Source organism: Bos indicus, chromosome 5 (genome assembly GCF_029378745.1).
Source record: "Bos indicus isolate NIAB-ARS_2022 breed Sahiwal x Tharparkar chromosome 5, NIAB-ARS_B.indTharparkar_mat_pri_1.0, whole genome shotgun sequence".
In the NCBI taxonomy this organism is placed as follows: domain Eukaryota; kingdom Metazoa; phylum Chordata; class Mammalia; order Artiodactyla; family Bovidae; genus Bos; species Bos indicus.
The window spans coordinates 102,465,130-102,490,441 of record NC_091764.1 but is presented as its reverse complement, the minus strand read 5'-3'; the positions used below and the strand labels follow the sequence as shown (position 1 = coordinate 102,490,441).

General features: G+C 40.6%; 1 protein-coding gene and 1 pseudogene across 1 annotated transcript in view; one reads left to right on the top strand and one right to left on the bottom strand.

Moving 5' to 3' along the window:
• The first annotated feature begins 6,127 nt into the window (after positions 1–6,127).
• Positions 6,128–25,312, top strand: part of LOC109559709 (antigen WC1.1-like) — a 45,244-nt gene continuing 26,059 nt past the window's right edge. The window contains 2 exon segments of the mRNA XM_070788783.1: positions 6,128–6,325; positions 13,712–14,032. Coding sequence (XP_070644884.1) covers positions 6,253–6,325; positions 13,712–14,032 — 394 coding nt within the window. The 5' untranslated portion in view covers positions 6,128–6,252.
• On the bottom strand, positions 8,426–8,592 carry LOC139182949 (DNA-directed RNA polymerases I, II, and III subunit RPABC4 pseudogene; annotated as a pseudogene).

The window sequence follows — 25,312 nt, the reverse complement described above, 5'->3', positions numbered from 1 at the left end:
GTAGCAAAGAGTTAGACACAACTGAGAGACTTGGCACCCCACTCCAGTACTCTTGCCTGGAGAATCCCATGGACAGAAGAGCCTGGTAGGCTGCAGTCCATGGGGTCGCGAAGAGTTGGACATGACTGAGCGACTTCACTTACGCTTTTCACTTTCATGCATTGGAGAAGAAAATGGCAACCCACTCCAGTGTTCTTGCCTGGAGAATCCCAGGGACAGGGGATCCTGATGGCCTGCTGTCTATGGGGTCTCACAGAGTCGGACACAACTGAAGCGACTTAGCAACAGCAGTAGCAGCAGAGAGACTAATACTTTTGCCTCACTTTCCAGCCCACCCTTCCTTATAACAGGGTCTGGAGCCTTCAAGAGTGTCTTACCTGTGAGAGCTCCATCCTCAGGTGAGACCGTGTGTACCTGATTCACTAAACAAATCCCTGTGTCATCCGGTGGGAGGGATACTGGACCCCAGGAAGCATGTCCTGTGTTCTAGGTGTCTGGCCAGTGGTTTCTGATGATGGTGTGGATTCCATAACTGGGTAAGGAATGGTGAGTCTGGGCCCAGAGGGAGTAGAGAATCAACTCTAAGTGAATCAGCAGATCCTGGTCCTATTCCAGCACCTGAGTTTAAATTCTAGTTCTGATATTTATGATCAGTTTTTATCATTAATATGTTAAAGGCCCAGATATAGAAGGAAATAGGGCCCAAGTACAGTCACAGGGCCAGGGAGTGAGAGGACCAAATGAAAAGTAAGTGATTCTTGTATGTGTGTTTAGTTGCTCAGTTGTGTCAGCCTCATTGCTATGCTGTGGGCTGTAGCCGACCAGGCTCCTCTGTCCATAGGGATTCTCTAGACAAGAATCCTGGAGTGGGTTGCCATGCCCCTCTCCAGGGGATCTTCCCAATCCACAGATAGAACCAAGGTCTCCCACATTGCAGGTGGATTTTTTACTGTCTGAGCCATCTTGGAAACCCAATTCTTGTATAAGTAATGGATAAATATTAGCATATTTAGAGGGAGAAACTTTCTCAGTCATGTCCAACTCTTTGCTACCCCATGGGCTATACAGTCCATGGAATTCTCCAGGCCAGAATACTGGAGTGGGTAGCTTTTCCCTTCTCCAGGGGAAGGACAGAGATCTCTTCAAGAAAATTAGAGATACCAAAGGAACATTTCATGAAAAGATGAGCACAATAAAGGAAAGAAATGGTATGGACCTAACAGAAGCAGAAGATATTAAGAATATTAAGAAAATGTGACAAGAATACATGGAAGAGCTATACAAAAAAGAACTTAATGACCCAGATAACTACAGTGGTGTGATTACTCACCTAGAGCCAGACATTTTGGAGTCCCAAGTCAAGTGGGCCTGAGGAAGCATCACTATGAACAAAGCTAGTGGAGGTGATGAAATTTCAGTTGAACTATTTTTAAGTCCTAAAAGATGATGCTGTGAAAGTGCTGCACTCAATACGTCAGCAAATTTGGAAAACCCCGCAGTGGTCACTGGACTGCAAAAGGTCAGTTTTCATTCCAATCGCAAAGAAAGGCAATGCCAAAGAATGCTCAAACTACCACATGATTGTACTTATCTCACACTCTAGTAAAGTAATGCTCAAAATTCTTCAAGCCAGGCTTCAGCAATATGTGAACTGTGAACTTCCAGATGTTCAAGCTGGATTTAGAAAAGGCAGAGGAACAGAGATCAAATTGCCAAAATTCGTTGGTACATAGAAAAAGCAAGAGAGTTCCAGAAAAAAACATCTATTTCTGCCTCACTGACTATGCCAAACCTTTTGACTGTGTGGATCACAACAAACTGTGGAAAATTCTTAAAGAGATGGGACCACCAGACCACCTTACCTGCCTCCTGAAAAATCTGTATTCAGGTCAAGAAGCAATAGTTAGAACTGGACATGGAACAACAGACTGGTTCCAAATTGGGAAAGGAATATGTCAAGGCTGTTTATTGTCACCCTGCTTATTTAACTTATATGCAGAATACATAAGGCTGGATGAAGCACAAGCTGGAATCTAGATTGCTGGGAGAAATATCAATAACCTCAGATATGCAGATGACACCACCCTTATGGCAGAAAGCAAAGTGGAACTTAGGAGCCTCTTGATGAAAGTTGAAAGAGGAGAGTGAAAAAGTTGGCTTAAAACTCAACATTCAAAAAACGAAGATCATGGCATCCAATCTGGTGACACCAATCCAATTTGGTGACAAATAGATGGGGAAACAGTGAAAACAGTGATAGACTTTCTTTTGGGGGGCTCCAAATTCACTGCAGATGGTGACTGCAGCAATGAAATTAAAAGACGTCTTGGAAGGAAAGCTATGAACATCCTAGACAACATATTAAAAAGCAGAGACATTACTTTGCCAACAAAGGTCCATCTAGTCAAAGCTATGGTTTTTCCTGTAGTCATGGTTGAATCATAAAGTTGGACTATAAAGATAGCTTAACACCCCAAAATTGATGCTTTTGAACTGTGGTGTTGGAGAAGACTCTTGAGTCCCTTGGACTGCAAGGAGATCAAACCAGTCAATACCGAATATTCATTGGAAGGACTGATGCTGAAGCTGAAGCTCCAACACTTTGGCCACCTGATGCTAAGAACTGACTCATTGGAAAAGACCCAGATGCTGGAAAAGATTGAAGAAAGGAGGAGAAGGGGATGACAGAGGATGACATGGTTGGATAGCATCACTGACTCGATGGACATGAGTTTGAGCAGGCTCTGGGAGTTGGTGATGGACAGGGAAGCTTAGCGTGCTACAGTCCATAGGGTGGCAAATAGTTGGGCCTGATTGAGCAACTCAACTGAACTGAACTGAGAGGGAGAAATGCATATGTTCAGTTGTCTTTTCTCCCTTTTTATTTACCTGAGGCTCAAGGATGAAGCACAGACAAGGTAGGACAGAGAAGCTGTGTCTGCTGACCGGGTTGAGGGGTCCTTCCAGTGGGGATGTGACAGGGCTGTGGACTGGCCCACAGCTGTCCTCCGTATTCATCCCACTGAGATGTTGTGGTGTGGGAGGGGGAGGGTGTGAAACTGTCTCTGGGCTTTGCTGGGGACTCTGGGGTCTGTGTGTGTGTCACAGATGGGTCCTTCCCACATCTGTGCTGAAATGACAAGGTGAGCGGGCCTCAGGGTGGGCTTATGTGGGCTTCAGGAGTGCATTCCTCACACCCTCGGAGATTCAAGATTCCCATGATGCACTCCTGAAGCCCACATATGCCCACCCTGAGGTGTTAGTGACCTTGAATTTTGCCAGTGTCTTATATCCCTTTATGGCCTTTCTCAGTCTCTCTACTCATCCCAACACTGCACTCTGGGGACCATCTGGGAGCTTCTCTGATCAGTGGAAACAGAACAAGGCAGCAATGGTCACATTGGACATCAGTCCCTTCTGCTTGTATCTGTCCCCACCACCCACCTGTGCTTCCATTCTTGTCACCACCATTCCTCTTAAATGCAGAACGGAGGAGGTGGGTCACTGATGTCTGCAGACAGCATAAATCCCTTGTCTTCTCTGATTCACTAGCCTCTTCTTTGCCCTCTGCCTTCAGCCACCCTCCAGCAGAAGGCTTTCTACTTCCCCTTCTGTCGGGAGCTGCTCCCATAAGTTATATTTTGCATCTTCTTTAGCTATGGTTTATAATACAATTATGTTCAAAATCCTATCAAACAAAACTTTCAATATACAATGGGGAAAAATGGGAAGTTCATCATTCTAAATTATATCTTTTTTTCTTGGGATTCTAAAATCCTATCTTGGAGGGCTAGAGTTAAACCATGACTCTTACCTTCTCCTTATTTCCTGTAGCAGCAATCTTTCTCTCTCCCTGAAACCTCATTTGGGGACTAGTTGAAATGCAATAAATGAAAAGGGTATTTAGCATGTCTCAAAAGCCCCTTATATATACCTATTGTTTCTCTACATCTACGTATTATCTATTAGTCCACCACTGCCGTCATCATCATCAATCCATCATCCAGTCTCCTTAATCTATTTCTTTGTTGTTGTTCAGTCACTAAGCCATGTCTAACTTTGTAACCCCATGGACTGCAGTATAGCAGGCTTCCCTGCCCTTCACTATCTCCTGGAGTTTGCTCAAGCTCATGTCCATTGAGTCAATGAGGTAATCTAATGATCTCACCTGCCAGCCCCTTCTCCTCTTGCCCTCAAGCTTTCTCAGCATCAGGGATTTTTCCAATAAGTCGGCTCTTCACATCAGGTGGCCAAAGTATTGGAGCCTCAACTTCTACATCGGTCCTTCCAATGTATATTCAGGGTTGATCTATTTCTTTAGCATCTATCTACATTTCTATTTTAGTTTCTTTATAGTTCAAACATTGACTCTGTTGTCTTCATCAATAGACTATTCTAAGATGTTTAAATATGAAAATAATATTATTGTGATCTTTAAAAAAATAAAAAGCACTTAAATCTTACTTGACTCTTTTCCTATTGTTGTTACTCAGTTGCTTAAGTCATGTCTGACTCTTTGTAACCCCATCAGTTCAGTTCAGTTCAGTCGCTCAGTCATGTCCGATTCTTTGTGACCCCATGAATTGCAGCACCCCAGACCTCCCTGTCCATCACCAACTCCCAGAGTTCACTCAGACTCATGTCCATCGAGTCAGTGATGCCGTCCAGCCATCTCATCCTCTGTTGTCCCGTTATCCTCCTGCCCCCAATCTCTCCCAGCATCAGAGTCTTTTCCAATGAGTCAACTCTTCATGGACTGCAGCAACTAAGGCTTCTCTGCCCTTCACTATCTCCTGGAGTTTGTGCAAACTTATGTCCATTGAGTTGGTGATGCTATCTAACCATCTCATCCTCTGTCACCTCTCTCTCCTCTGCCCTCAGTATTTCCCAACATCAGGGTCTTTTCCAATGAGCAGGTTCTTCACATCAAGTGGCCAAAGTATTGGAGTTTCAGTTTCAGCATTAGTCCTTCCAATGAATATTCAGGTTGATTTCCTTTAAGATTGACTGGTTTGTCCTCCTTGCAGTCTAAGAGACTCTCAAGAATCTTCTCCAGCACTACAATTCAAAAGCATCAGTTCTTCAGCCCTCAGACTTCTTTATCCAACTCTCACATCCATACATGACTACTGGAAAAACCATAGCTTTGATCGTATGGACTGTTGTTGGCAAAGTGATGTCTCTACTCTTTAACATGCTGTCTAGGTTTGTCAAAGCTTTCTTTCCAAGGAGCAAGTATCCTTTAATTTCAAGGCCACAGTCACCATCTGCAGTGATTTTGGAGCTCAATAAAATAAAACCTGTGAATCTAGTTTCCAGGAATTTGTCATTTCCAGCTCTATCACCTTGTTGCAATCCTATAAACTGCACACTTACAAAGTGGAATATGATGCTATTAGACAAGCAGCATCCATGTAGAAGCTGATACCTTCATGTGTTGGACAAGGACTGCTGCTTCTGGGTGGCTGCACAGAGGGGAAGGGTCGGGTCTGTAAATACAGAAGACCACATCCCCTCTCACTCCACAGAAGGCGAGTATAGCCCAGGTGAAATGTGCCTGCCAGACAGAGTGGTCTTAGAGGCTAAGAAAGATTCTTGATGGGAAATGTTAGGTTCTGTCAAAGTCCCGTGTTATTATGACCCCAATGTGCTTCAGGGTCCCATCTCCAGATCATTCTGAGAAGGAAAGAAAGACCAACAATCTCATCCCTGCAACCTGATGGTTTCCATCTCACCCCTCCAAGCTCACCTGTGAATTCCTGTGCTCCTGTCCTCAGTTTCTGCTGGCCTGACAATTACTCTCATATTTCAAACCTTCTTGTACTTCTCTGCTTTGGCCCTGAATTCAGTCCAGGGGAAGATGAATGCTTGATTCCACCAGAGATATTCTCCATGGGCCAACCAATCCCATGTGAGATCTAACAGTCTGTAGTGATTGGCCAATGTGATCGGGGAAGAAAAACCACTCATGCTTTGTGAGGCAACTTTTCTGTGCCAACCCCTGTCATAGGGCTCTCAGGGACCACAGAAGCAGAAGGTCAAAGGACCATGTTGCTCATTTAAGGAGATGTTGAAGATTCAGAAGCTCATTGGTGTCTGAGCTGCAGAAAGTGGCTGATGCAGCCTCCGATTGTGCCTGAAATGGTGAAAGGTGTTGCTATTGGCTCTCAGGAGGGAGTGTGTAAGGGGTGGTCTATATAGACCCCAGTCAGCACCCTCACAGGACTGTGACCTTGAGGACGTGGGGTCAGGATGGCTCTGGGAAGACTCCTCTCCCTACGGGGACTCTGTGTCCTCCTTCTCGGCACAGTGGTGGGTGGTCAAGGTAAGAGCTGGCCCTCTGTCCTGGGTCCACAGCAGGGAGTGGACGCCTTGATGAAGGGAAAGGTGTCTGGACTTGTGGAACCTGGCCTCAGTGTTTTTGACCAAAAAGAAACCACATTGACTGTGAATACTGGTCCCTCTCCTGTGGGGGGTCCACTGGTTGTAGCAGCAGATTTTATAAAGCAGTGAGGTTTGGTCTGGACTGAGCTGGGTCAGCCTGAGTCCCTCCACTGTCTCCCTTGTTCTCAGGGAGCTTCTAGAGTCCCAGTGGCTCCCAGTGTGTGGAAGATCCAATGACTGACCTCAGCTGGGACCCTGGGCTGTTCCCACACACTCATGTGCCTGGTATGTGAGCACTACCCCAGGGTCCCCCCATTTCTTATGTCTGTGCTTCTGTAGGCTTTGTGCTTAGGTGTGTATATGTAGTGTGTCAGGGTGTGTATGTGTGTGAGGGTGAGTGAGGGTGTGTGTGAGGGTGTATGTGTGTGAGAGAGTGTGTTTGTGAGGGTGTGTTTGTGTGTGAGGATGCATGTGTGCGTGTGAGAGAGACAGAGAGAGAGTGTGAGGGTGTGTGGAGCCTGTCTGTTTGAGAGGAACAGGGATGCTGAGCAGGGACTGAGTCCATTGGTCTGTGAAGCACACAGGGTCCCACAGGGCTGGGTGTCAAGTCAGCTGCATGTAACCAAATCAGAGATAATTGTGCACCTGCCTGCCTCTCTCTGGCTCCTCTCCCTGTCCCCCGGGCTTCCCTCGCTTGCTGCCGTGTCTGCCCAGCACTGGGCTCTGTGAGAGGCTCTGCCTGCTGGCTTCACCTCTTCCTACCAGGTGTCCATTGTGGAGCAGAGGAGCCAGCAGCCAGGAGAGGGGATCTCTTGTCTGTAGAGATCAGGTGATGTGCAGCCCCAGGTATATAAGTTCCCGAGTCCCTGCCCTGGTCCCTGTGACATTTCCAGATATGCTGGGGGCCTGGGATGGTCTTTTCCCCTTCCAGGATCTGCTGTAACTCTGTAGGGAGCACTCTCTCTCCCTGGAGAGTTAGAGTTAATTATTATTATTAGCCATTGAGTCATATGTGTTCCTTATATATTTTGGATATTAACCCCTCATGAGATACATGATTTGCAAGTTCTTTTTCTCCATTCTGTGCATTGTCTTTTCATTTTGTGTACTGTTTCTTCTGTTCTACAGGAGCTTTTTAGGTTGATGTTAATGTGGTCCCATTGTTTATTTTGATTTTGTTGCTTGTGCTTTAGCTGTCATACCCAAGAATTCATTGCCAATATCCACATCCAGGAGCTTTCCCCTATGTTTTCTTCTAGGAGTTTGTGGTTTCAGGTCTTAAATAGATTTATGTCTTTGATCTATTTTGAGTCTATTTTTCTGTGGTTCTAAGATAGGGATCTAGTTTCATTCTTTTGCATGTAAATATCCAGTTTTCCTAACAGCATTTACTGAAAAGACCATCCTCGCCTCACTGAGTATTCTTGCCTCCCTTGTCAAACATTCATTGACTGTCCATGCATGGGTTTATTTTGGGGCTCTCAGTTCTGTTAATTGCTTGATGTGTCTATTTTCACACCATTGCCATAATGTTTGTTTTTATGTATTTGGCTGCAGCAGGTCTTGCCTGCAGTACATGTGATATTTGATCTTTATGCAGCATGCAGTTCTTCAGTTGCAGCATGCCATGCTACTTATGCCATGTGAACTCCTAGCTGTAACATGTGGCATCTGTTGCAGCATGGGCTTCTCCACCTGCAGTGGATGGGCTTCTCTCTAGTTGTGGTGCACAGGCTCCAGTGCACAGAGGGATCAGGAGTTGTAGTACATGGCCTTAGTTGCCCCATGACATTTGAGATCTTAGTTCCCCAACTAGGGATTGAACTTGAGACCCCTGCATTGGAAGGCAGATTCTTTTTTTTTTTCTTTTCTGAACAAAAAATATCTTTATATAAGCCACTAATAGATATCTAAATACAGTAAGGTTTTTAAAATGAAACCATAAGTATATAATTATATTCGTAAAGTACACTAATCAAAATCTGTACAACATTAACAGCAAATCCAAATCCATATAAGATATTCCTCTGAACTTCATGTTTCACCAAGCATCTAAAATCACCACTCTTTTGGTCATTCTCTTGTACATTATTCTGTATCTCCACATTGGATTGGATCCCTTGACTTTATTTCATTTTCTGTGTGACATTCTCTGCAGATACATATCATTGGCTACTGCTTAGGGGGCTGAACATTCTGGGTGTCCATTGTTGTCCGTAACACAGAGAAACTTCTCAGCCTTTCCAGTCAGATTCCAACTTGCCTCTGTGCCACGGTCAAGTTCCCCGGAAGGTGGATTCTTAACCACTAGACCACCAGGGAAGTCCCCTGATGATGTGAGCATTTTAAAGTCTTTATTGGATTTGCTACAATAATGCTTCTGTTTTCTTTTTACTTTTTCTTTTTTTTGGCCACAAAGCATTTGGGATCTTAGCTCTCTGACCAGGGATTCAACCTGCACCCCCTGCATTAGAAGGCAAAGTCTTAACCCCTGGACCCCCAGGGAAGTCTCTCCAGCTTTATTTTGTTTGTTTTTTATTTGGTTTTGTTTTATTTTTATTTTTGCTTCATTTTTTTATACATGATATTATACATGTTTCAATGCCATTTTCCCAAATCTTCCCACCCTCTCCCTCTCCCACAGAGTCCATAAGACTGTTCTATACATCAGTGTCTCTTTTGCTGTCTCGTACACAGGGTTATTGTTACCATCTTTCTAAATTCCATATATACGCGTTAGTATACTGTATTGGTGTTTTTCTTTCTGGCTTACTTCACTCTGTATAATAGGCTCCAGTTTCATCCATCTCATTAGAACTGATTCAAATTATTCTTTTTAATGGCTGAGTAATACTCCATTGTGTATATGTACCACAGCTTTCTTATCCATTCATCTGCTGATGGACATCTAGGTTGCTTCCATGTCCTGGATATTATAAACAGTGTTGCAATGAACATTGGGGTACACGTGTCTCTTTCCCTTCTGGTTTCCTCAGTGTGTATGCCCTGCAGTGGGATTGCTGGATCTTTGTTTGTTTGTTTTTTAATTTTATTTTATTTTTAAACTTTACATAATTGTATTAGTTTTGCCAAATATCAAAATGAATCCACCACAGGTATACATGTGTTCCCCATCCTGAACCCTCCTCCCTCCTCCCTCCCCATACCATCCCTCTGGGTCGTCCCAGTGCACTAGCCCCAAGCATCCAGTATTGTGCATCGAACCTGGACTGGCATCTCGTTTCATACATGATATTTTACATGTTTCAATGCTATTCTCCCAAATCTTCCCACCCTCTCCCTCTCCCTCAGAGTCCATAAGACTGTTCTATACATCACTGTCTCTTTTGCTGTCTCGTACACAGGGTTATTGTTACCATCTTTAGTATACTGTATTGGTGTTTTTCCTTCTGGCTTACTTCACTCTGTATAATAGGCTCCGGTTTCATCCACCTCATTAGAACTGATTCAAATGTATTCTTTTTAATGGCTGAGTAATACTCCATTGTGTATATGTAACACAGCTTTCTTATCCATTCATCTGCTGATGGACATCTAGGTTGCTTCCATGTCCTGGCTATTATAAACAGTGCTGCGATGAACATTGGGGTACATGTGTCTCTTTCCCTTCTGGTTTCCTCAGTGTGTATGCCCAGCAGTGGGATTGCTGGATCATAAGGCAGTTCTATTTCCAGTTTTTTAAGGGATCTCCACACTGTTCTCCATAGTGGCTGTACTAGTTTGCATTCCCACCAACAGTGTAAGAGGGTTCCCTTTTCTCCACACCCTCTCCAGCATTTATTATTTGTAGACTTTTGGATCGCAGCCATTCTGACTGGTGTGAGATGGTACCTCATAGTGGTTTTGATTTGCATTTCTCTGATAATGAGTTCTTCCCGCTGGCTTTCTCTAGCTGCAGAGGTCGGGACTGCCCTTCCCTGTGGTGCTCAGTCTTCTCACTGCAGTGCCTTCTCTTGTTGCGGAGCACAGACTCTAGGTACACGGGCTCTGTTACTCTGTGGAATGTGGGATCTTCTTTGGCCCAAGATAGAAACTGTGTCTCCTGTATTGGGTAGGCAGATTCTTAATCACTGGATCACCAGGCAAGTCACCTCCAGTTTTGCTATTATTTTCTCTTTTTCACTTTAAAATTGCTTTGGCTATTTGAGGTTTTGTGGTTTGACACAAATTTTAAGATTTTTTCTATTTCTATGAAAAATACTATTGGAATTGCTTTGAATCTATAGATGGCTTTGGGTAGTATAGACATTTTAACAATATTAATTCTTCCAATCTATGAACATGGGCTCTCTTTCCATTTTTTTAGTGTCTTCTTCAATGTCTCTCATTAGTCTTATTGATTTTTGAGTATAGCTCTTTCATCTTTTTGGTTAAATTTATTTTTAACATTTTATGGCTTCTTATACCATTTTAAAGAGATTGTTTCTTTTTTTTCCAGATGTTTCCTTGTTAGTGTGTAGAAACGCAACCAATTTCTGTAGTTTGATTTTGTCTTCTGTGACTTTTTTGAATTTATTAGTTCTAACAGTTGTTCTATTGATATACTATTAGAATTTTCTATAATAATATTATGTCTTTTGGAAACGGAGAAAATTTTCTTTTTCTATTTGGATAATTTTATTTCTTTTTGCTTACTTGCTATATCTGGGACTTCCAGTACTATGTGGATTAAGATTGGTAACAGAGGACATGTTTATGTTATTCCTGATCTTAGAGGAACATTGAGTTTGATATTAACTATGGGCTTCTCATATATGATTTATATTATATTGAGAAATGTTCCTTCTATATGCAGTTTTTGAGAGTTAAAAAATTTAAGAGTGTTGAATTTTGTCAAACATCTTTTCTGCATCTATTGAGATGGTCTTATGATTTTTATCTTTCATTGTATTAATGTGGTGTATGACATTTATTGATTTACACATGTTGAACTATCTTTGCATCCTAGAGATTAATTCCACTTGCTCACAGTATATAATCTTTTTAATGTGTTGTTGAATTCCCTTGGCTAAATTTGTTATGAATTTTGGCATTTGTATTAATGGGACATTGGCTTGTAATTTTCCTTTCTTGTAGTGTTTTTACATAGCTTTGGTATCAGGCTAATGCAGGATATGTAAAATGATTTGCAGAGTGCTCATTCCTCAATTTTTAGAAGATTGTAAAAAAAAAAACAGATGTTTTTCTTGTATAAATATTTGATAGAAGTCACCAGTGAGCATTTCTAAATCATTTTTTCTAGATTATCCAAATTGTTGGCCTATAATTTTCCATAGGAGCCTCTTATGGTTTGTATTCTGTTGTATCAGTTTTAATGTCCCCTGTTTCCTATCCGATTTTATTTATTTGAATCTTCTCATTTATTTTCTTGATTAGTACAGCTTAAAGTTTGTCATTTTTGTTTATTTTTTTCAAGAATGACCTCTGTTAATCTTTTCTATCACTTTCTTATATTCTATTTCATTTATTTATGCTCTAATCTTTGTTTTTTCCTTCCTTTGCTAGATTTTGGTTTACTTCATTCTTCTCTTTTAGTTCTTTGATTTGCAATATTAGGTTGTCTATTTGAGATCTTTCTTTTTAAAGTATGCATTTATCACTATAAATTTCCCTCTTATAACTGCTTTGGATGCAGTATATAGTGTTTGAATGTGTGTTTCTACTTTTGTTTATCTCAGAATATTTTTAATATGCCTTTGGATTTCTTTTTTATCATTGGCTGTTCAGGAGCTTGTTGTTGAATTTCCACATATTTGTGATTTTGCCAGTTTCCTCCTATTGTTGATTTTTTAATTTCAAATAGCTGTACTCAGAAAATATATTTGATAATATTTCTATATTTTTGAATTTGTTAAGACTTGTTTTGTTGCTTAACATGATCTATTCTGGAAAATATTCTGTGCGTAGTTGAGAAGAATATGTATTCTACTGCTGGTGGATAAAATGTTCTGTATATGTCTGTTAAGTCCATTTGTTTACTAGGTTCTTCATTTCAGTACTCTGAAGTGCTTTTTTCTTTTTCTAATTTTATTTTATTTTTAAACTTTACATAATTGTATTAGTTTTGCCAAATATCAAAATGAATCCACCACAGGTATACATGTGTTCCCCATCCTGAACCCTCCTCCCTCCTCCCTCCCCATACCATCCCTCTGGGTCGTCCCAGTGCACTAGGTTCTTCAAATCTGCTGTTTCTAATTGATTATCTGTCTGAATGATGTATAATAAATTCAGGTGCTCTGACAACTCTGAGGACTTTAGCAAGCGTTGCAGGAGATGTGAAGTGGCTGTAAGGATTGTTAGTATACTCAGTATATTAACAATAGTACCCCTAGGTCCAATGGCTAGGGACCATGGCAGGCAGTGGCAGTGGCTAGAGTCAGTGCCAGAAGTGTGCACCCAGTTGGCATTGAGGGACCAGGTACAGGTGCCCATATACACCAGGGATCAGTTATAGACACACATATGGTATGTATCACAGGCCTGCATTTATTAAAAGGTTCATCTAGGAGTGGATATCACCCAAATATACTCACCTGGATGTTGGCAGCATTCAGACCTTGGTGGACCGTTTAACTGAGAGCACCAGTCCCTTTCTGCCATGAGCTAGAGATCTCCCTCGATTCCTTATCATGTGGGTCTCTCCATACATAGCTCACAATGTGGCAACTGGCTTCATCAAGACAGAGAGAGCAGGATAGGTCACCAGGAGAAACCAGAATTGTCTTAAAAATTAATCTCTTAAATGACATCTCATCACTTTCACCAAATTCTGTTTGTTAGACTCATGTTACTAGTTACACCCAAGCGTGGGGATTACACAAGGACATGAATACCAGATGACAGGAACAACTGGTATGATTTAGAGCTTGTTAGCACAGTCCTTTGTTCCTAAGTTGGATGAGATGCTCGCTATAGACAGTGAAGGAGAGGGAGGATTCCTCCCTGGATCCTGGGCCATGAACTGCAACTGAGATGTTGGAGGAGCTGGGCCCAGTAGTCTTGGGCACATCTACAGGGAGGGCAGCATCCAGAGTCTCTGGAGGCCTGTCCTAGGTGGTGTCCCTGGAGCTGGTTCTACAGACTCGTGAGAAATTCCTGGTGCCTCCCTTCCTGCTCCAGGTTCAGTGATGGCACACTGGGAGCTTTGAGTTGGCCATGGTGGGAATGTTTATACCACAGAAGTCAACACTTTCTATTCACAGTGATTTTTCCAGAGAATAGAGTATTCATCTTTTAATACTTACCAGCACACCACTGGTGCAAATCTCCAAAATCTCTCCTATGTCCTGTGTCTCTCTTGCAGCTCTGGAGGCGAGGCTGAAGGATGGAGACCACTACTGTGAGGGGAGAGTGGAAGTGAAGCACCAAGGAGAATGGGGCACAGTGGATGATCTGAACTGGAGCATGGAGGAGGCAGCTGTGGTGTGCAGACAGCTGGGATGTGGAAGTGCCACTGATGCTCCCAAGAGGGCTCATTTTGGCCCAGGGATTGGCCCCATTTGGTTTCCTTATATTTATTGCAAAGGTCCAGAGTCAGCTATCATGGAGTGTAGTTATCCTCCTGTTAAAGATCATCACCCTGAGGGCAATTCCCATGACAAGGATGTGGGAGCAGTCTGCTCAGGTAAGCCCTGTGGTCTGGGAGGGATTCCCAGCAGAAAAAGCCTCAGTCTTATTCACAGAATAGCTATGAGAATATGGGTCACATACCGTAGAACTTACTTGAATGGTGGTCTTTATACTTAACCACTGGACTACCAGGGTAGTCTTTATACTTCATACTTGGGTGAAGATTTCAGTCACACAGTGCTTTCTTGAACATTAGGTATTCAAAGGAACATAAGGTCTGACTTGGTCCTGAGCTTTCTATAAAGAAAGCTGAGCACTGAAGAATTGATGCTTTTGAACTGTGGTGTTGGAGAACACTCTTGAGAGTCCCTTGGACTGCAAGGAGATCCAACCAGTTCATCCTAAAGGAAATCAGTCCTGAATATTCATTGGAAGGACTGATGCTGAAGCTGAAGCTCCAATACTTTGGCCACCTGATGCTAAGAACTGAATCATTGGAAAAGACCTTGATGCTGGGAAAGATTGAAAGCGGATGGAGAAGGAGACAACAGAGGATGAGATGGTTGGATGGCATCACTGACTCAATGGACATGAGTTTGAGTAAACTCCAGGAGTTGGTGATGAACAGGGAGGCCCGGCATGCATTCAGTCCATGGGGTCTCAAAGAGTCGGACACGACTGAGTGACTCAACTGAACTGAACTGACCCTGGACAGAAAGTCTCCAGATCCATAGTCACTGGTCCCTCCAGTCTCTGTGATGTGTCTCATAGGAGGCAGGGAGGTGAGCTCAAATGTTTCATACATGTATAACTGTCAGGTTGGACCTTGATTAATTAGTTTCATTATGGTAGCTTTTTGTATTCTTTCATGACATTGTCAGACAAGTGCAGCTACAGGATGGTATATAGGAGAGAAGCAGGCAAACAAAGTGTATTATACTCACTGGTCCTAGAGAGACAGAGACCATAAGATGGGTACATGGGAGAGGGACCAATAGACCAGGATCCACCTAGCAGTGGGAACCCAACATGGGGTGTAAATACCCATGGAGAAGTGACAATACTGGGGGTCAGGGTGGAGATATACTAGGAAAAGGGAGGTTTCATGGGTGTGTTTGAATATCAGTAGGTCACAGGGGAGGGCCATAAGCGGGGTTTGTGGCAGGGGCTAATCTCCTTACACAGGTGCACCTGTTCGCCTGGGTGGGGAGGTCATCTCCTATTTGTGGGGTTGTTGAGGCTGCAGGAAAACCTAAAGTTTTAAATTTACAGCACTGAAGTCGGAGCAAACCTAAAGCACAGTGAGGGTAAGAAGCATGAAATGACACATAAAAAGGGCTCAATCCTGACTGTATGTATTTCACCTATACTAAGGTTAAAACTAGAATGTGATTGGGTGGTCACAGTGTTTGCCAGAGATGTTCCCAGTTTTTATCAGAATGTTTGATGAATTCTTCAGGACATTAATCCCAGCAGCATAGCTTGAATTGAGGAAGATATTATCAGACATTACAACAAGTTTCCTAAAATATGTGGTTGGATCTTAGGAAAGGGTCACTCAACATGATGATATGGTTTAAAGGTTCACCCTAAGGACATCTGCAGTAGGTCCCTAGCAGCCACAGCCAATCAGCTCTCTGTGTTTTGTTGGGGAAAATAACTGGAAGATTATCTTTTCCAATCTCATCTTTAGCAGATCTTTGATGATTTTCTTGAGGTCCCAAAGAAAACACTTCTTTCCTTTTTTACAAGTACTATATTGAGGTATGACTGACATACAAAAAGCAATATGTAGTTAGTACAACTTAATGAGTGGGGTGATCAGTATACATCTGTGAAATCCCGACCACAGTCTATGCCACATATCTGTTGATCTCCTCAAAGGTTCTCCTTCACTCTCTTTATTACAATATTATTATTAAAATAATTATTTTAAGGGATGTTTGAATTTCAGTTAGGAGTTATTGTTTTAAGAAAACATGTCTTTTGGCATTTCCAATTGTTCAATCGGTAAGTCATGTACGAATCTTTGCAATATTATGAGTTGCATCACACCAGGCTTCCCTGTCCTTCACTATCTCCAAGAATTTGCTCAAATTCACGTTCATTGTGTTGATGATGCTATCCAGCCACCTAATTCTCTGCCACCCCCTTCTCCTTCTGCCCTCAATCTTTCCCAGCATCAGAGTCTTTCCCAATAAGTCACTCTTCCAGTAACATTCCTTAATGTCATAATGTCTTAATTATGGTTCGAATTGCAGATGAACTTGTGAAACCTTACAGGAGGCCCTACCTTTTGATGAATCAGCATCTAAATTAAAAGGGAATGTGTTTTCTTGAAACTTTGTGTGATTTTGGTACTTCTAATATTATCATATTTAGAAAATTGGTGTCTTGATATTAATTCCAGTTGGGACATACTTAATAAAAAACAGATTGGGTGTGCTCTGGCATTTAAAATTTGACTGTGGTTTGTACTCCCTGATTGGTGGCAGCAGTGGTTTAGTCTCCAAGTTCTTTCTGACTCTTTGTCACCCCATGGCCTCTAACCTGCCAGGCTTCTCTGTCCATGGGATTTTCCAGGCAAGAACACTGGAGCGGATTGCCATTTCATCCTCAACCCAGGAATCAAACCTGAGTCTCCTGCACTACAGGCAGATTCTTACCATCTGAACCACCAGGGAAGTCCTATTTACCATTGCTCTAACCTAGGTTCTCAAGCTTTTATGAACACTTGCAGTTTTTTTCTATTAATCTTTGTCACCCGATTCCTGCTACTGCTATCTCTTTTCTATATTTTCAGGAAATGTTTTATTGATATGAAGGTAAGTCAAATTGGTGGTGATGCAGCAGAGATAATATTAGAATAGCAGACCTTTTCATTATTTTAGTTGAAATTGAACTTTTGGAGTTTATTCCTCTCAATTATAAGTGTCAGGTATGTATGAGAAATTTCAGCACCTGTAGGTGTGATCACTCACCTAGAGCCAGACATCCTGGAATGTGAAGTCAAGTGGGCCTTAGAAAGCATCACTACAAACAAAGCTAGTGGAGGTGATGGAACTCCAGTTGAACTATTCAAATCCTGAAAGATGATGCTGTGAAAGTGCTGCACTCAATATGCCAGCAAACTTGGAAAACTCAGCAGTGGCCACAGGACTGGAAAAGGTCAGCTCTCATTCCAATCCCAAAGAAAAGTAATGCCAAAGAATGCTCAAACTACCGCACAATTGCACTATCTCACACGCTAGTAAAGTAATGCTCAAAATCTTCCAAGCCAGGCTTCAGCAATACAAGAACCGTGAACTTCCAGATGTTCAAGCTGGGTTTAGAAAAGGCAGAGGAACCAGAGATCAAACTGCCAACACCTGCTGGATCATTGAAAAAGCAAGAGAGTTCCAGAAAAACATTTATTTCTGCTTTATTGACTATGCCAAAGCCTTTGACTCTGTGGATCACAATAAACTGTGGAAAATTCTGAAAGAGATGGGAATACCAGACCACATGACCTGCCTCTTGAGAAACCTATATGCAGGTCAGGAGGCAACAGTTAGAACTGGACATGGCGGGGCGGGGGGGGGGGGGGGGGGAGGAGCTAAGATGGCGGAGGAGTAGGACAGGGAGAACACTTTCTCCTCCACAAATTCATCAAAAGAACATTTAAATGCCAAGTAAATTCCACAAAACAACTTCTGAATGCCGGCAGAGGACATCAGGCACCCAGAAAAGCAACCCAAGTCTTCAAAAGGAGTTTCAGGGCAAGACATACCAAGCAAATTCTCCAGCAGCAAGGAACACAGCCCTGAGCTCCAAGATACAGACAGCCCAGAATCACCCCAAAACCATAGACATCCCATAACTCATTACTGGACACTTCATTGCACTCCAGAGAGAAGAAATACAGCTCCACCCACCAGAACACTGACACAAGCTTCCCTAACCAAGAAACCTTGACAAGCCACCTGTACAAACCCACACAGAGTGAGGAAACGCCACAATAAAGAGAACTCCACAAACTGCCAGAATACAGAAAGGACACCCCAAACTCAGCAATTTAAACAAGATGAAGAGACAGAGGAATACCCAGCAGATAAAGGAACAGGATAAATGCCCACCAAACCAAACAAAAGAGGAAGAGATAGGGAATCTACCTGATAAAGAATTCCAAATAATGATAGTGAAATTGATCCAAAATCTTGAAATCAAATGGAATCACAGATAAATAGCTTGGAGACAAAGATTGAGAAGATGCAAGAAAGGTTTAACAAGGACCTAGAAGAAATAAAAGAGAGTCAATATAAAATGAATAATGCAATAAATGAAATTAAAAACACTCTGGAGGCAACAAATAGTAGAATAACAGAGGCAGAAGATAGGATTAGTGAATTAGAAGATAGAATGGTAGAAATAAATGAATCAGAGAGGATAAAAGAAAAATGAATTAAAAGAAATGAGGACAATCTCAGAGACCTCCAGGACAATATTAAACGCTACAACATTCGATTCATAGGAGTCCCAGAAGAAGAAGACAAAAAGAAAGACCATGAGAAAATACTTGAAGAGATAATAGTTGAAAACTTCCCTAAAATGGGGAAGGAAATAATCACCCAAGTCCAAGAAACCCAGAGAGTCCTAAACATGATAAACCCAAGGCGAAACACCCCAAGACACATATTAATCAAATTAACAAAGATCAAACACAAAGAACAAATATTAAAAGTAGCAAGGGAAAAACAGCAAATAACACACAAGGGAATTCCCATAAGGATAACAGCTGATCTTTCAGTAGAAACTCTTCAAGCCAGGAGGGAATGGCAATACATACTTAAAGTGATGAAAGAAAATAACCTACAGCCCAGATTATTGTACCCAACAAGGATCTCATTCAAATATGAAGGAGAAATCAAAAGCTTCTCAGACAAGCAAAAGCTGAGAGAATTCAGCACCACCAAACCAGCTCTCCAACAAATACTAAAGGATATTCTCTAGACAGGAAACACAAAAACGGTGTATAAACTCGAACCCAAAACAATAAAGAAAATGGCAACGGGATCATACTTATCAGTAACTACCTTAAACGTAAATGGGTTGAATGCCCCAACCAAAAGACAAAGACTGGCTGAATGGATACAAAAACAAGACCCCTACATATGTTGTCTACAAGAGACCCACCTCAAAACAGGGGACACATGCAGACTGAAAGTGAAGGGCTGGAGAAAGATTTTCCATGCAAATAGGGACCAAAAGAAAGCAGGAGTAGCAATACTTATATCAGATAAAATAGACTTTAAAACAAAGGCCGTGAAAAGAGACAAAGAGGGTCACTACGTAATGATCAAAGGATCAATCCAAGAAGAAGATATAACAATTATAAATATATATGCACCCAACACGGGAGCGCCGCAATATGTAAGACAAATGCTAACAAGTATGAAAGGAGAAATTAACAATAACACAATAAGAGTGGGAGACTTTAATACCCCACTCACACCTATGGATAGATCAACTAAACAGAAAATTAACAAGGAAACACAAACGTTAAATGATACAATAGACCAGTTAGAGCTAATTGACATCTATAGGACATTTCATCCCAAAACAATGAATTTCACCTTTTTCTCAAGCGCACATGGAACCTTCTCCAGGATAGATCACACCCTGGGCCATAAATCTAGCCTTGGTAAATTCAAAAAAATAGAAATCATTCCAAGCATCTTTTCTGACCACAATGCAGTAAGATTAGATCTCAATTACAGGAGAAAAACTATTAAAAATTCCAAAATATGGAGGATGAACAACACGCTGCTGAATAACCAACAAATCACAGAAGAAATTAAAAAAAATGAAAATTTGCATAGAAACTAAAGAAAATGAAAACACAACAACCCAAAACCTGTGGGACACTTTAAAAGCAGTCCTAAGGGGAAAGTTCATAGCAATACAGGCATACCTCAAGAAACAAGAAAAAAGTCAAATAAATAACCTAACCCTACACCTAAAACAACTAGAAAAGGAAGAAATGAAGAACCCCAGGGTTAGTAGAAGGAAAGAAATCTTAAAAATTAGGGCAGAAATAAATGCAAAAGAAACAAAAGAGACCATAGCAAAAATCAACAAAGCCAAAAGCTGGTTCTTTGAAAGGATAAATAAAATTGACAAACCATTAGCCAGACTCATCAAGAAACAAAGGGAGAAAAATCACATCAATAAAATTAGAAATGAAAATGGAGAGATCACAACAGACAACACATAAATACAAAGGATCATAAGAGACTACTATCAACAATTATATACCAATAAAATGGACAACGTGGAAGAAATGGACAAATTCTTAGAAAAGTACAACTTTCCAAAACTGGACCAGGAAGAAATAGAAAATCTTAACAGACGCATCACAAGCACGGAAATTGAAACTGTAATCAAAAATCTTCCAGCAAACAAAAGCCCAGGTCCAGACGGCTTCACAGCCGAATTCTACCAAAAATTTAGAGAAGAGCTAACACCTATCCTGCTCAAACTCTTCCAGAAAATTGCAGAGGAAGGTAAACTTCCAAACTCATTCTATGAGGCCACCATCACCCTAATACCGAAACCTGACAAAGATCCCACAAAAAAAGAAAACTACAGGCCAATATAACTGATGAACATAGATGCAAAAATCCTTAACAAAATTCTAGCAATCAGAATCCAACAACACATTAAAAAGATCATATACCATGACCAAGTGGGCTTTATCCCAGGGATGCAAGGATTCTTCAATATCCGCAAATCAATCAATGTAATACACCACATTAACAAATTGAAAAACAAAAACCATATGATTATCTCAATAGATGCAGAGAAAGCCTTTGACAAAATTCAACATCCGTTTATGATAAGAAGTCTCCAGAAAGCAGGAATAGAAGGAACATACCTCAACATAATAAAAGCTATATATGACAAACCCACAGCAAACATTATCCTCAATGGTGAAAAATTGAAAGCATTTCCTCTAAAGTCAGGAACAAGACAAGGGTGCCCACTTTCACCATTACTATTCAACATAGTTTTGGAAGTTTTGGCCACAGCAATCAGAGCAGAAAAAGAAATAAAAGGAATCCAAATTGGAAAAGAAGAAGTAAAACTCTCACTGTTTGCAGATGACATGATCCTCTACATAGAAAACCCTAAAGACTCCACCAGAAAATTACTAGAACTAATCAATGACTATAGTAAAGTTGCAGGATATAAAATCAACACACAGAAATCCCTTGCATTCCTATACACTAATAATGAGAAAACTGAAAGAGGAATTAAGGAAACAATTCCATTCACCATTGCAACGGAAAGAATAAAATACTTAGGAATATATCTACCTAAAGAAACTAAAGACCTATATATAGAAAACTATAAAACACTGGTGAAAGAAATCAAAGAGGACACTAATAGATGGGAAAATATACCATGTTCATGGATTGGAAGAATCAATATAGTGAAAATGAGTATACTACCCAAAGCAATTTATAGATTCAATGCAATCCCTATCAAGCTACCAACAGTATTCTTCACAGAGCTAGAACAAATAATTTCACAATTTGTATGGAAATAAAAAAAAAAACTCGAATAGCCAAAGCTATCTTGAGAAAGAAGAATGGAACTGGAGGAATCAACCTGCCTGACTTCAGGCTCTATTACAAAGCCACAGTTATCAAGACAGTATGGTACTGGCACAAAGACAGAAATATTGATCAATGGAACAAAATAGAAAGCCCAGAGATAAATCCACGCACATATGGACACCTTATCTTTGACAAAGGAGGCAAGAATATACAATGGATTAAAGACAATCTCTTTAACAAGTGGTGCTGGGAAAACTGGTCAACCACTTGTAAAAGAATGAAACTAGAACACTTTCTAACACCATACACAAAAATAAACTCAAAATGGATTAAAGATCTAAACGTAAGACCAGAAACTATAAAACTCCTAGAGGAGAACATAGGCAAAACACTCTCTGACATACATCACAGCAGGATCCTCTATGACCCACCTCCCAGAATATTGGAAATAAAAGCAAAAATAAACAAGTGGGACCTAATTAAACTTAAAAGTTTCTGCACAACAAAGGAAACTATTAGCAAGGTGAAAAGACAGCCTTCAGAATGGGAGAAAATAATAGCAAATGAAACAACTGACAAACAACTAATCTCAAAAATATACAAGCAACTCCTACAGCTCAACTCCAGAAAAATAAATGACCCAATCAAAAAGTGGGCCAAAGAACTAAATAGACATTTCTCCAAAGAAGACATACAGATGGCTAACAAACACATGAAAAGATGCTCAACATCATTCATTATTAAAGAAATGCAAATCAAAACCACTATGAGGTACCATTTCACACCAGTCGGAATGGCTGTGATCCATAGGTCTACAAGCAATAAATGCTGGAGAGGGTGTGGAAAAAAGGGAACTCTCTTACACTGTTGGTGGGAATGCAAACTAGTACAGCCAGTCTGGAGAACAGTGTGGAGATTCCTTAAAAAACTGGAAATAGAATTGCCTTATGATCCAGCAATCCCACTGCTGGGCATACACACTGAGGAAACCAGAAGGGAAAGAGACACGTGTACCCCACTGTTCATCGCAGCACTGTTTATAATAGCCAGGACATGGAAGCAACCTAGATGCCCATCAGCAGATGAATGGATAAGAAAGCAGTGGTACATATACACAATGGAGTATTACTCAGCCATTAAAAAGAATACATTTGAATCAGTTCTAATGAGATGGATGAAACTGGAACTTATTATACAGAGTGAAGTAAGCCAGAAAGAAAAACACCAATACAGTATACTAACGCATATATATGGAATTTAGAAAGATGGTAACAATAACCCTGTGTACGAGACAGCAAAAGAGATACTGATGTATAGATCAGTCTTATGGACTCTGTGGGAGAGGGAGAGGGTGGGGGAGATTTGGGAGAATAGCAGTGAAACATGTATAATATCATGTATGAAATGACTCGCCAGTCCAGGTTCGATGCACGATACTGGATGGTTGGGGCTGGTGCACTGGGACGACCCAGAGGGAGGGTATGGGGAGGGAGGAGGGAGGAGGGTTCAGGATGGGGAAAACAGGTACACCTGTGGTGGATTCATTTCTATATTTGGCAAAACTAATACAATATTGTAAAGTTTAAAAAAAAAAAAAAAAAGACTCTTGAGAGTCCCTTGGACTTCAAGGAGATCAAGACAGTCAATCCTAAAGGAAATCAACCCTGAATATTCTTTGGAAAGACCGATGCTGAAGCTCCAACACTTTGGCCACCTCATTTGAATAGCCAACTCATTGGAAAAGACCCTGATCCTGGGAAAGATTGAGAGCAGGAGGAGAAGGGGCTGACAGAGCATGAGATGGTTGGATGGCAACACCGACTCAATGGGCTTGAGTTTGGGCAAACTCAAGAGAGTGAGACAGTAAAGGACAAGAAAGCCTGATGTGCTGCAGTTCATGGGGTCACAAAGAGTCAGACACGACTTAGCTACTGAACAAGAAGAACAATCACATTTTACCTTGAGATGACATTTTGTCACAACACACAATGTCAAACCTACTGTAGTAAACTTCCACTTCCCTGTTCTTGTCATTTGTGTTATTGTTGTTATACATTCTACTTGTAATTACATTATGAATCCTATAAAATGTTGCTATTATTTTGCCTTAAATATTCTATTATATTAAAAATGAGAGAAAAATGTTTATATTTATCCACAAAATTACTGTTTAGTGCAGTGTCCATAGCTTTGGGTGGATCCACATTTTCATCTTTTAACATTTGCCTTTAGCCTGAAGGCATTTTGTAGCAGTTTTGTGCAGCATATGTCAGGTCACCTCAAATTCTATCATCATTTATTTATCTGAACTCATTTAAATTTTCATTCAGCTTTGAAAAGTATTTTCATAGGTGACTGAATTCTAGGTAACGCCTCCCCCAGCTCCAGTGCTTAAAATATGTTTTGACTTTGTTAAGGGACTTACATTGCCTCCAACAAAAAGTCAGGACAACTTGTCTTAGTTTCCTGTATATAATGTGTCAACGTTTTTGACTGCTTTTAAGACTGTTTCTTTTTGTTTGATTGGTTATCACTGGATTTCAGCAATTGTATTACAGGGTTTTCTAAGAATGTTTTCTTGATTTCATTTGGGATTTGTTTAACCTCCTGGACCAGTGGGTTTACAGTTTTCATAAAATTTAGAAGAATTCCATCTGTCATTTCTTAACATTTTCTCCTCATTTTCTATTCTGCATCTTCAAATACACATATTTTATATAATTTGATATTTTCCCACATGCCACTGAGTTTCCATTCATATTTTTCTCTTTTCTATCTCTACTTCAGCTTGGGTATTCCCTATTGCTATTTGTTTAACTTCCCAATTCTCTTATTCTGCAATGTCTAGCCTCTTGTTAAACTAATCCAAATAATTGTTCATTTCAGATAGTGTTTAGAAGTCCAATTTGTTTTTCTTTCTAGATTTTCCTTTCTTTTTATGCTTCATTAAATGTACTAATATTAGTGGTTTAAAGATTTTATCAGCCAATTCAATCATCTCTATAATTTCTGAATCTGTTTTCTTTTTTTAATATAAATATATTTATTTTCATTGGAGGTTAATTACTTTACAATATTGTATTGGTTTTGCCATACATCAACATGAATCTGCCACAGATGTACATGTATTCCCCATCCTGAACCCCCCTCAATAATTGCTTTTTAAAAAACTTGTTATGGGTCACGTTTTTCTTTTTGGGGGAATTCTAGTAATCTTTTGATTGGATGCTGGAAATTGTTTGGCAATACTTTACCAGTAAGAACTCTAGCAATAAATGATCAGAACACACTCAAACCAGCGAGTTGTACTTGAAAAATTAAATATTTTTTCCATTGAGTTACCTTCATTCTCTTAAAAATGTATTCCTTTTATGACCAAGTGATGAATTTTTATTTTGGTTTGTGATCCCACCTTACCTGCCACATATCTCATCTACACTCCACTTCTATAGCAATTGCTTCCTTTTTGATTCATTTTTCCATCAATCAGAATCTTTTAAGATGGTGTTTACTTGTTTGAAGTGGAAGAAATATAAAAGGATGGCAGGGTTAGGTGGCAGATGGGAGAAGAAGAGGGTGATGTAATATCTAGAAACTTATTCCACTCATATTTCCCCAAATATTTATATGTTTTATCCATATTGGATGCTTCAGTTCAGTTGCTCAGTTGTTTCTGACTCTTTGCGATCCCATGAATTGCAGCATGCCAGGCCTCCTTGTCCATCACCAACTCCCAG